This window comes from Labrus bergylta, chromosome 9, assembly GCF_963930695.1.
Source record: "Labrus bergylta chromosome 9, fLabBer1.1, whole genome shotgun sequence".
NCBI classification, from domain to species: Eukaryota; Metazoa; Chordata; class Actinopteri; order Labriformes; family Labridae; genus Labrus; species Labrus bergylta.
Window position 1 is genome coordinate 31,135,510 of NC_089203.1, and position 12,877 is coordinate 31,148,386.

General features: G+C 43.4%; 1 protein-coding gene across 2 annotated transcripts; it reads right to left on the reverse strand.

Moving 5' to 3' along the window:
- Nucleotides 1-3,663: 3,663 nt before the first annotated feature.
- LOC109975845 (NLR family CARD domain-containing protein 3-like) lies at nt 3,664-12,513 on the reverse strand. 2 transcript variants are annotated; one of them, XM_065958702.1, is made up of 10 exons: nt 12,329-12,498; nt 12,028-12,195; nt 11,446-11,512; nt 11,101-11,296; nt 8,746-10,546; nt 7,363-7,536; nt 7,094-7,267; nt 6,816-6,986; nt 6,527-6,573; nt 3,664-5,685 (listed from the first exon to the last, which is right to left on the reverse strand). In XM_065958702.1, exons 2-10 carry the CDS (start codon nt 12,192-12,194, stop codon nt 5,087-5,089), a joined length of 3,396 nt encoding a protein of 1,131 aa, XP_065814774.1. In that variant the 5' UTR covers nt 12,195; nt 12,329-12,498; the 3' UTR covers nt 3,664-5,086. The 2 variants fall into 2 exon arrangements, with proteins under 2 accessions (XP_065814774.1, XP_065814775.1); XM_065958703.1 differs by lacking the exon at nt 7,094-7,267 and having other exon boundaries at nt 12,329-12,513.
- Between the last annotated feature and the right edge of the window lie 364 nt (nt 12,514-12,877).

The following is a 12,877-nucleotide window of genomic DNA, read 5'->3' on the forward strand; positions in this document are numbered from 1 at the left end:
CAGACGTTTGCTCCCCTGAAAATATCTAGAACATTTCAGGAGGACTGACCTGACCTGGTTGTTCACACATGCTCCTCACAGCGAGAGGTGATGAACGCAAACATTCAAAAGTGATTCCAGAAGTCTCTGCGGAGAACTAATTCATGTGTTTTCTTGAACTTTATGTTCACTGGAGACTTCGACCTGCAAGTTGCCCCGTAAGCACCATCTTCCAAAACATGCTGCACGCTCATTTCAGTGCTTTTCAGTGCTTTTGTTCAAACAAGTTGTTTGTCCCACGTCGATTCCAGTCTTTTTTTTTTTTTTACATTAATTACCAATGTTTGGCCATTCAGGCTTAAGACAGGCAAACAATGGACTTGGGCCTGCATCTCTGTGAGAAGCCTCATTTAAGTTATTCAATGGGATCACAAAGAGACCTAAAGGACTCTTAATCCCAGAATCCCCTGCAATACATCACACCTACGTGTGAAGAAAAGGAGGGACAAGGAAATAAGGAAGGCAAAACTTAAGTATAAAAATCAAATTGAGGATCAGTTCAGTGGTGGTGACCTCAGAGCAGCCTGGAAAGGAATAAAATCCATGGCATCAATTAACCAGTCCACCTGTGGGACTAAGCCTCCTATCTGTTTAGATGGTGTGGATGATGCTGACTTGGCAGATGTTTTTAATTCATTTTTTTCTCGCTGGGAAAGGTCTGATTTCTTGGATGATATTTCAATAGTAAGAGAATCTCTTGTTCTTCAGAATGACTTTGTGATCTCTCAGGGAACTGTCACAACTCTACTGAAGGGAGTTAATACAAAAAAAGCTGCTGGCCCTGACGCCATCCATGGGCGCACATTGCTTCACTGTGCTGACCAACTCAGTGACATATTCACAAAACTTTCAGATGTGCGCTGAGTGTGGCCGGATACCCCCCATCTGGAAAACATCCACAATTATCCCTGTGCCTAAGGCAGCTAAACCTAAGGATTTGAATGATTTTAGACCAGTCGCTCTTACTTCACTTGTTATGAAAACATTTGATAAAATCCTAAAAGCAGAAGTTGTCTCATTAATAAATGGTCAACTTGATCCACTTTAGTTTGCTTATCAAGCTGGCAAAGGTGTGGACGACGCCAAGGTTTTCATTTTAGCCACTGTGTACAAACACCTGAAAAAACCTAAATCCCATGCCAGACTTTTATTCGCTGACTTTTCCTCAGCTTTTAATAAAATGCAGCCTCATATTTTAATTGAGAGACTATCCTCTCACTTTAAACTTCCTGGTCAGATTTTAATGTTGCTCTTAAACTTTTTAACAGACAGAGTTCAGCAGGTTTTCGTGAATGGTCAAATGTCAAAAATAATTATGTCAAACACTGGTTCCCCTCAGGGCTGTGTCCTGTCCCCCCTGCTTTTTATCATGTACACAGATAGCTGCAGAACATCACAAGAGAGCAGTTATCTGGTAAAGTTTTCAGATGACACTGTTCTGCTGTCCCTCCTTCAGGGCTCAGAATCAGGCCATGGCGGTGCTCTACCAACTTTTGTTAAGTGGTGCGATGACAACTTCCTGGATCTTAATGTCCTAAAAACCAAGGAATTGGTCATAGATTTTTAAGAACTGTTGTCACCCTGAATCTAACATTATCCATGGTGGAGAGGTTGAAATAGTGGACTCATATAAATACCTTGGGACAGTGTTCGACTCTGAATTTAAGTTCTCTGAAAACACAGAGTCAATCGTGAAAAGACCAACAGAGAATTCATTTGATGCGGAGGCTGAACTCTTTTAGTGTTTCACAAAGCATTTTATGTAGCTTTTATCATTCTTTTATAGAAAGTCTTTTAACATTTTCTTTTATCTGTTGGTTCAATGGGTTGTCTGTGAAGGACAAGAACAGTTTGAACCACATCGTAAAAGTCTGCTCTAAGATTTTTGGAGTCCAGCTGAAAGACTTGAGCTCCCTGTGGAAGGAGCGTGTGGTCCAGAAAGCCAAAGGGATCATAAACCAACCTGAACATGTTGTCTCATCCGAGTTTTCTTTAATGCCCTCTGGACGGCGCTATTTTGCCCCTCCAAGGAGGACAAATAGATACTCCAACTCTTTAATCCCTTCAGCTATCAGGCTGTTGAATGCTGAACAAGTCTGTCATTGTATTAGGAAATTGTAGATTGATAGCGCTGGCTTTCTCACTTGACGACCTATTCGTCTGTTGAATTGTTGTTACTGACATGTGAATGTAACTGCTTGAATGCTGTGGTGATGTGTTTGTTTCCTTTTATGTTGTCTTTGCGTTTTTCAATGGCTTGGTAGGTTGTGAAACGGAATTGCCCTTCTGGGATAAATAAAGTTTTCTGAATCTGAATCTTATTCCGTCCTGCAACAAAAGGACATCAACGGGCATCTTTCCACTCGACGGAGAACATATCGAAGCCGCTCTTGCTGTAAGGGACCCTCGCCGCCATCAAACGCCTCTGCACCAGGACGGACGGGAGATCTGTTCCAATGCCGGACTCTTTTCCTTCACCAATCACGGGCAAAGCGATTCACAAGTGAGGCTTAATTAGGTCTGGGCAGAATTAGCTTTAGAGAGTGTTTTTAACAATTGTTTGATTGATGTGAAAACTGTAATTTTTCTCTTTGTTGGAGCGCCGCGTCCTGAGTTTTACCTGTTTAAAACTCTTGTTGTTCCTGTTTCGGACCGCTGCGTCCTGTATGTGTTTATCGTAACAGCTTTATAACCGGGTATTACTCTTCTGATCAGAAAGGCCAGTGTAAGCCGTATTAACTTGAATTCGGCCATTGGTTTGTTTCTGTGAATGAAGGGAATTACTCCGAGTTGTGGCGCGGGATTCGAACTGTGATCCGGCCTCTTCAGGCACGCATCTAACACACGCACGCACGCACGCACGCACGCACGCACGCACACACACACACACACACACACACGCACACACACACACACACACACACACACACACACATATTCCTGTGTAGACGCACATCTGGAGACTAACTCCACCACCACGCCAGTACACACGTAGGCTGCAGACTCACACATAGATTTCTGTACACTCGCAGTCATCCAGACGTCTCAGAGACACAGATCGTGCAGGGCCGAACTCGGCCTCTTTAGACAATAGACCACGCCAGGTCTTTGTTAGGTGTGCGCCATCGGAAGAGCGACCACGTAGAACGAAGCAATCTCCCCCCTCTCTCGCCCCCCCTCTCTCTCTCTCATCCACACACACACACACACAACTCCATTCTTACTCCTTTTCCACAAGCCTTCCTTGATAATGTTTGTTTGCTTAGATTAGTTTGTAAGTTATTTGTTTGATTAAATTTTGGATTGATGTTGCTTTGTTTAAATAAATTCTGTTATAATTTAAGAGAGCAGTTGTTTGTGATTACTGGTGTATTTACATTGTGATATAAGCTGGGTGCGAGGGCTTTGTGTACGGATTTCACGCCTTCAATTTATTAAATATAGTTATTAATTATTAATAATATTAGTAATTAAGTAACTAATTTGAGACTGATTTGAGTGATATTTTGGTTATATTTCCCTGATTCCAGGGTGGTGCCCCAAGAGTTGATTAAACATAGTTTAATGATATTGTTATTTATATTATTAATAATTAAATCTAATTATTAAAAAATATAACCACAGTTGACTTGATAAAACCCCAACACCAACATAGCATTTTATTCAAAATACACCATTAATTTATCTTCATTCAAAATATAACATTCATTTAATATTAAATGTGATTGTCAAAATAGAAACAAAACCTAGAAAAATTCAAACCTTAAATTCAAAACCTTTAACCCTAATTTACATGGTATGAGTTCAATATTATTATCAATAACAACCTGAGAGGCCTGGCTAATAGGTTTAACAGCATGTCGAAAAATGGCTTTAATTATAGTTATCAGACATACTACTAAAAATAGAATCGCCATTAAGGTAACCACAAGAGTGGTTAGAAATACCAGCACCCCAGGAACCCAACATTCCTTTAAAATCCCCAAATTGAACCCATGGTTTTCATGCAGTTCTCTTATCCCTTGTGCAGTGTCGTGTACCATATTCATAACATCAGTAGTAGCATCAGAAATATAGGAACAACATTCAGTACCAATAACTTTGCAGGTTCCCCTTTTTGCAGCTAGGAGGAGATCAAGAGCCATTCTGTTCTGCATTACCACGTTTTTAACCTCCTGAAGCTCTTTGTGTTCAGCTAACATAGCTCTACTAGAGGCGTTAAGATGATTCTCCAATACTTTAGATAATGCTTTAATTTCCTGCTGAGACACATAAACACCATATGATGGCAAAAGGATGCTTGCTGCTTCCTGAAACCCAAATATTTATCTTTTCTGTCTATCCATTGGTGGATGCAGGGCAGCAATTTCTTTAGATTCTACTTCTCTAATCATAGGAACTAAGTAGGCCAAATAACAGGTCCCTTTTAAATGTTTGTATGGCATGCAGCTATAAGCTCTATTACCACAGATCAAATACACCCTCTCAGGGAGAGGCTGCTGTTTTATACTAACATTTATAACCAACTTACAAGAACTCCGACCCAAACCTGGTTCGTTGCTGTCTTCTATACCTTGGAAACATAGGGGAACATCTTGCAATTCATGCGTAAAAACTAGAAGAATGTACTAAGAGCAATCACATGGCGGTGAAGAGGAGAGTTGTTTCTTTTTTTTTTAGGGATTTCTTGAAGGTGGAGAGTGAGGGAGGGGGTCTCTGGTTTTTGGGAGTTAATTCCAGAGGGTGGGAGCAGCAATGGAGAAGGCCATGTCCCCCAGGAACGATGGGTAGTCCTGCGGGGGGAATTCTAAATCGGTGAGTTTGGAGACAGGATTCTAAAGTCGAGATAAAGTCTGTGTCATGGGGGGTTGGTGGTAGAAAGTTCCAGAGACGGCGGGTCCATGATGGAGGTTAAGTGGGCAGGAGGAACAGAGAGCGGCGTGGAGGAGGAAGACCGGAGAGTAGGGTCAGTGTGTCGGTATGAAGGAGATCAGAGAGGTACAGAGGTGACGGAGGTTATGGAGAGCCTTGAATGGGGTGATACTGATCAGCAGTGAACAGAAGGAGACTCTCCCTCTACAGACGACACAGAGACACAGGAACCTTCATATCCGAGCCAGAACCCAAACCCAAACCAAGTATAGAGAGGTTCAGTGAAGGTGGTGTTGAAGGTGTGGAGGTGGATCAGTGTGTCGGAGGAGACGCTGTAGAAGGACAGAGAGCCAGCAGTGTGGTCCAAATACACCGCTGCTCTGTGCGTGGTTGAGGGGGGTGAGGAGAAATAGAGCTGGGAGGAGGAGCGGGTAATAGGCGTCTCTACGTTATTGTGAAGGACAGAGTATTCAACTTCATCTTCATTATCACGGCAGCTCAGACTCCAGGACTGATCGTTTCTTCCAGACTCATTGTTTTCTTTCCTGCTGATTCCTCTGTAACTCACTGATATAAACACTCCTCCTGTCCACTCAATCTCCCAGTAACAGCGCCCAGTCAGACCTTCTCTACACAGCAGCGCAGTGGGGTCAAATCTGTCTGGATGATCAGGATATAACACAGAGCCCTCCACAAGTGTCCCCTTCCTGTTGTTGTCAGACAGTTGGATTCTGTGGTTTACCGTGTTGGTGTCGATTGTGAGTTCACAGGAATCTGAAGAAGAGAACGAGACACGATAAAGATGGCGTTATGAAATGATCATCGATGATTACTGACGGACTCAATCAATGGATTTTCATTAACGTAGCCACAAACCATAACAGAAGCAATTTCAAGACACATTTCAAAAGAGCGACAGTCGGTGTTAGAAAGCAGGATTAGTGTAGACCCAGAGTCTGTTCCCCCTGACGTGAAGGAAGCTCTGCGTTTCCTGCTCCAGAAAGGGAGGTCACTCAAACCCGAGATAGAGGCGTAAAGGCCGGCGTATACTGTATGACTGAATCGTTACGACGCACGACCACAGCTCACGCTTTCTGTGCTCACAAATCAGGGCGGGGCGTTCACAACTTTTAATAGAAAACCTGCCACAGAGGTGGATTTCAGTTGTCTCGTATTATTTGAGGTGAGTTCTGATTGATAACTCCTCCGTGTGAATGTGAGTGGATCGGGGTTGGAGGTGTGTCTCATTTTTGAAACGGGCCCCGGTTTTAGACCGTACAAACATCAATCCACCAAGAGCGAGCGCTCTGCAGCGTTGTAAGGAAACACGTTCTTCTCAACCGGCAGAAACGTCGAGCCGAACTGAGCTCATTGGTGAACAAGCAGCTGACGTGACCGGATGAACCGAGAAAGTGGGATAGACGAGAGATGGGTTGAGACAGAGCAACAACAACACAGCAGATAATACCAAGCTATGGCTCCAGTGTCAATGATTATAGTATAAGTGTGATGTAATCAGGAAGTTTATTAACAATCATTTAATATTCAAACAGCTGTAGTGACTCATTTTAAATACGCTGTGAATATGTGACAAATATTTAAAAAAAACACTCACACTTCATCAAACCTGGTGTCAACCACTGGGCTCCAGCAGGCTCCAACCTGAAAAAGAGGGGGGGGGGGGCAGATTAACACATCCTCTGTGACCACAGAACATGGACATTACCTCACTCATATAAAATATATTCAACTAGCCCGTGTTTGTGCTCATGCATGAACTGTACCTTTCTAATAATCATAATAATGTTTGTTTATATTTTTACTCATAACTTCTAAAACTAAACGCTCATAGTTCAGTGTTTTACCCTCGTGTGTGACCCAGACAGACAAAGATCTCATCATACCTGAGAGTGTCCAGCTTTGATTGTGAATTCTGTAGACCGGTCAACAGCGTTAATCCTGTGATTCCAGGATGATTGTAGCTCAGGTCCAGCTCCTTCAGATGGGAGGGGTTTGAGGTCAGAGCTGAGGCCAGAGATCTGCAGCCTTTCTCTGTGATCAGACAGCCTGACAGTCTGCAGACACAAAAACATCACATGTGCGAGGTCATCCATAGAAAAGATTATCCTGACTCTATAACTACTGCAAGTGCCATCAATGAAATGGGACCATGAATGTTGACCTGAGAGTTTCCAGTCTGCAGTGTGGACTCTGTAGTGTTGTAGACAACAGCTGCACTCCTGAATCCTGCAGGTTGTTGTTGCTCAGGTCCAGCTCTCTCAGACTGCAGGACTGTGTGCGGAGGATTGAGGACAGAGCTCCACAGCTCTTCTTTGACAGACCACAGTGACTCAGCCTGAAGGGAGACATCCACAGGTAGATTCTAATTAATACAATGTGAAATCATAAAAAGATGTCAGATTGAGCATTTTCAAACAGCTAGAACCCGACCTAAGAGTTTCCAGTCTGCCATGTGAGCTTTCCAGTCCATCAGAAAGCAGCTGCACTCCTGAATCCTGCAGGTTGTTGTTGTTCAGGTCCAGCTCTCTCAGACTGCAGGACTTGGAGCTGAGGACTGAGGACAGAGCTTCACAGCTTCTCTCTGTCAGGTTACAGCTACTCAGCCTGGGGGAGAAAACAGTATGAAAACATGTTATAAATATATATGTTATAAATCTCAAGCCTGCAGCTTCCCTGAGCGAGAAGTAGGTGGAGTCACTCAGTGTCATGACCAAATATAAGAAACAGGTGATCCTTACATGTGGGCATGTCACCCGCTGTCACTCTGCAACCATGTTTCCACTGCTCTGCAAATTCAGTTTGTTCATGGCTGTAAGTTCTGATTTAGCCTGATCCTGTGAAGCTTAGATTCCCTGTTGCCTTCCTGGATGCTTAGGTAATGTACTCTGCTTTATTTATCTTTCTTTAAGTCTACATGAAATCCATACATCCACTTTTTGCTTGTACTCAAGAAATGAATCCACGGCTCTTGGATCCGTGTGTTTGAATGTTCACACCAGCTAGAGGTTCAATGGTCGAGCATTTTAAAGTCAGTCACTTATACTAATTAGAGCCCGATATTAGGAAGAGAAAAAATCAGATACGGATATATCAGCTGATATCTTTCTCAGATCTGTTCGATCTGTAGATATAGATACACACATTTAATGTGTTGATCCCTCAGTTATCAAATACTTTAAAAAGATTTATAATGAAGACAAGAAGGTCACTCAGGTGGAAAGTAACTGAGCATCACCGCTCGACACTGGATGATGATGCTTGTTGAAATCCATATAGTGCCCTCTGCTGGTGACAGAGAACTGCTAGTGTAATACAATGAAACTCAAATGAAATGCTATTTGAATGGTGAAGAAATCGAGTAATATCGGTGCATATCGGAGATAAAATTAGCCGATACTGATAGTCACTGGACATGCTAATATTGGCCGATATTATCGACTGACCGATAAATCGGGCAGGCTGTGTGATGTCATAAGGTCAGTGTGTGATGTCATAAGGTGGATATTACTTTGGACTCGTCAGCTGAGCTGTCTGAGAGTTTGTTAAAGTGAAATGAAACATTCAAAGATGCAGCAGTGTCCTTCTTTTACATCACTGAGACTACAGGGAGACACTGAGGACCACTATCTACGGAGAGCCTGAAGGGACAAAATAACTTGAGGTTAAATGTGATTTACTTAAATTGATGCTTTCAATTCTGACCGTGATCGCATCGGGATTAACGCGTTAATGCTGAGAGAGTTTTTTCACAAGTGGTAGACTAGTTTGTTTTCTGTTGAAAATAGTAGATCATTTATAGATGAATAAACTTACAGAACTTTCTGGGAGACTTTGATCACAGGCAGCAGCCTCAGAAGAGCCTCCTCTGAAGCAGAGTATTTCTTCAGGTCAAACACGGTCAGATCTTTTTCTGATGACAGTAAGATGAAGACCAGAGCTGACCACTGAGCAGGAGACAGTTTATCTGTGGAGAGACGTCCTGATCTCAGGGACTGTTGGACCTGCTCCACTAGAGAACGATCATTCAGTTCATTCAGACAGTGGAACAGATTGATGCTTTTCTCTGCAGACAGATTCTTACTGATTTTCCTCTTGATGTACTCGACTGTTTCCTGATTGGTCTGTGAACCTCCTGTCGATGTCAGAAGGCCTCGCAAGAGAGTCTGACTGGTTGACACTGAAAGGCCCAGGAGGAAGCGGAGGAACAAGTCCAGGTGTCCATTCGGACTCTGTAAGGACTTGTCAACAGCACTCTGGTAGAAGTGTGTCATTGAAGTTTCTCCATTTCCTGTGTCACACTCCTGGGAGGTCAAAAACTCTTCTGACATCAGATTGACTCCAGAGTTGATGAAGGTCAGATGGACATGAAGAGCAGCCAGAAACTCCTGAACACTCAGATGGATGAAGCAGAACACCTTGTCCTGGTACAGTCCTCTCTCCTCTTTAAAGATCTGTGTGAACACTCCTGAGTACACTGAGGCTGCTCTGATATTGATGCCACACTCTGTCAGGTCTGAGTCATAGAAGATCAGGTTTCCTTTCTGCAGCTGCTCAAAAGCCAGTTTTCCCAGAGACTCAATCATCTTCCTGCTCTCTGGACTCCAGTGTGGATCTGTCTCAGCTCCTCCATCATACTTGATGTTCTTCAGTTTGGACTGAACCACCAGGAAGTGGATGTACATCTCAGTCAGGGTCTTGGGCAGCTCTCCTCCCTCTCTGGTCTTTAGCACATCCTCCAGAACTGTAGCAGTGATCCAGCAGAAGACTGGGATGTGGCACATGATGTGGAGGCTTCGGGATGTCTTGATGTGGGAGATGATTCTGTTGGCCTGATCCTCATCTCTGAATCTCTTCCTGAAGTACTCCTCCTTCTGTGTGTCAGTGAACCCTCTGACCTCTGTCACCATGTCAACACACCCTGAAGGGATCTGATTGGCTGCTGCAGGTCGTGTGGTTATCCAGAGGCGAGCAGAGGGAAGCAGGTTCCCCCTGATGACGTTTGTCAGCAGCACATCCACTGAGGTGGACTTGGTAACGTCAGTCAGGATTTTTGTGTTGTGGAAGTCCAGAGGAAGTCGACACTCATCCAGACCGTCAAAGATGAACACAACCTGGAACTCTTCAAACCTGCAGATTCCTGCTTCTTTGGTTTCAGGAAAGAAGTGATGAACAAGTTCCACCAAGCTGAACTTTTTCTCTTTCAGCACATTCAGCTCTCTGAAAGTGAATGGAAATGTGAACTGTATGTCCTGGTTGGCTTTGTCTTCAGCCCAGTCCAGAGTGAACTTCTGTGTTAAGACTGTTTTCCCGATGCCAGCCACTCCCTTTGTCATCACTCTTCTGATTGGTTCATCTCTTCCAGGTGAGGCTTTAAAGATGTCTTCTTGTCTGATGGTTTTTTCTGGTCTGTCTGGTTTCCTGGATGCTGTTTCAATCTGTCTGACCTCGTGTTCATCATTGACCTCTCCAGTCCCTCCCTCTGTGATGTAGAGCTCTGTGTAGATCTGCTTCAGAAGGGTTGGGTTTCCTGCTTTAGCAATCCCCTCAAACACACACTGGAACTTCTCCTTCAGGTTAGATTTGAGTTTCTGTTTGCAAACTGAAGAAGGGCTACCTGAATGAAGAAACAACAAATAAGACCAATAAGTTATTCATAAAGAATATGACAGTTAGACTCTTCAGAAGAAAGCGAACATCAACCCTGTTCAGATCGCCATTTCAAGACCGATGTTTACGTCCTTGTGACACTTCACCTTCAATCTGAATGTTGCGGAAGTGACCCCCCCTCTGTACCGTCTTCACAGGTACTAACAGTGGTGTGAATGTGAAATCACAGTTCAAAGACTGGGCCACCAATATCACGCCGTCACAGAATCAATATGAACACACAAAGACGGGATGACAGTTGAGCTAAGTTACGGCTCTTTGGTGGAAACCCAATCTGAAAATGGCATGTGACACGTTTCATACCAGCGTTTCCCGTGGCACTTTACAGTCGAGGCGGACGCCTTACCAACATGCACCCTCAGCCTTAACTACAGTTTCAGAAACAAAAAACAAATTGATTGAAATCCTCCTGGTGAATTTCCTGCAGGAAACACTTCTCCCTCTCCCTACCTCTAAACATCATTAATCCAGCATGTAAAATCTTTTCAGAAATCCTCTTACTCCTCTGCAGCAGGTCGGCCAGCACATCCTCATTCATTCTCCTCAGGAAGTCCACTGTGATCTCTCGAAATGCCTCTCTGTTGATCCCTTCATCCTCGACACCCCTCGGACTCTCAAACATTTCTGGGTGACGCAGACCCTCCTGAAACTTATTGAGCTCCTCCTCCACAAAGTTGATGATGTCCTGCCGGAGAACCTGGAACAGATAATTAAATCAAACTAAATCTTAAAACCAAATATCAGATCCATGTTTGACACATGGTGAATTTCATTGGTCTGAAAGTGCAGCATGGTAATTGTTGTGAACAGATCAGATGTGAAAACAACTGTTGCACATGTACAGACCGGAAACACTTTGTTGAGCTGCTGGACATACTGGTTACTGGAAACGTTGGAGCTCTCTTGGTTTGGTCTGTGGAGGGATCATGTAGAATAGCAAAGCTCCAAGCAGTGAAGAACACAACGTAAATGTGCTGTAAAATGGCTAAATTACAATTTAGTTAAGATTCAAGTCAGAACTCTGATAAGTGCTTCTAATAAACAAGTGTTTTTGCAAAGAGTGTTTCTTAGGCCCTCTTTAACTGACCCCTAGTGTTTAAAATGGGTACTGCAGTCTAAATTCTAAACATTGTAGAGAGCCCTAAAACGGCCGTGTGGGGTCGCCTTAAAAGCGCCTACCTTCTCTGGTCCAAATAAATCTAGAGCATTCAGGAGCAGAATCTAAAGTTAGAAGGAGGACATACTGGCTGCTGCATTGTAGTAATATGTAATCTTACATATCGCTCCTTTAAGGTGGCCATGTGATTCAGAGACTTGTAGTTTCAGAATAAATGTAGGAAGTAAAGAAACAAGCAGGATATAAATATACTCTCCATGAAAATTAATTCATAATCTTTGAGTTTTATATATTATTCATAAACAGCTTACCCATGTGGAAGAGAAGCTGGTTGTGCTTTAAAATCAATTAAGCGCCCAGCTGACATGTCGCTCATTGCAGACTGACAGCTGGGTCCAGGTCCAGGTCCAGGTCCGGGTCCAGGTCCAGGTCTAGGTCCAGGTCCAGGTCCAGGTCCAACAGCTGGTTGTCTATTCATGCTGTAAACACAGAGGAAGACCAGGATGTTAATATTCTCATGTCTCAGGAAAAAGGAGCAGAGATGAAAACACCAAAGTTTAATGATCTGGTTATTTTACATTTAGTGGAATTTAGATCAAATGAATATCTCACCTCAGTGAATTTGAGAACTGTTGTCCTAAAACTTCAACACGGCCATCCGTCGACCCGTCACCTTTAATGGACTTAATGCCTGGTGCAGGCACAGATCCATGTCCAGTCCTAAACAAGGTTAGAGGGAAAGGGGGGGCGTTGCTTTGGGCTTCAACATAAAACAAACAGCTTGAAGTGATGTTAGTGTTTAGGCGTATAGGGCTGTCAGCGTTAACGACCTCTTTAATGGAGCAAGGTCCATAGCTGTAGTAAGGCAATGCAGGAAGTACTTTACCCCTGACTTAGGCCTAGTCCACATGTAGGTGGGTATTTTTAAACGTAGCTTTTTCTGTGCGTTTTGGTCTTTAGAATACAAACTGCATGTTAGGTTCCTGAAAACGTACCTTTCATCAATCAATCAATCAATCTTTATTTGTAGAGCGCCAATTCATCTGTGTTATCTGGAGACGCTTTACTAAAGATCATATGTGATAATATGCAGGAAGGATTTCTCCTTTGTATTCCTCTCGTTCCTGTTGTCCACACTTCCTCCCCGCTGAGGTGGAGGTC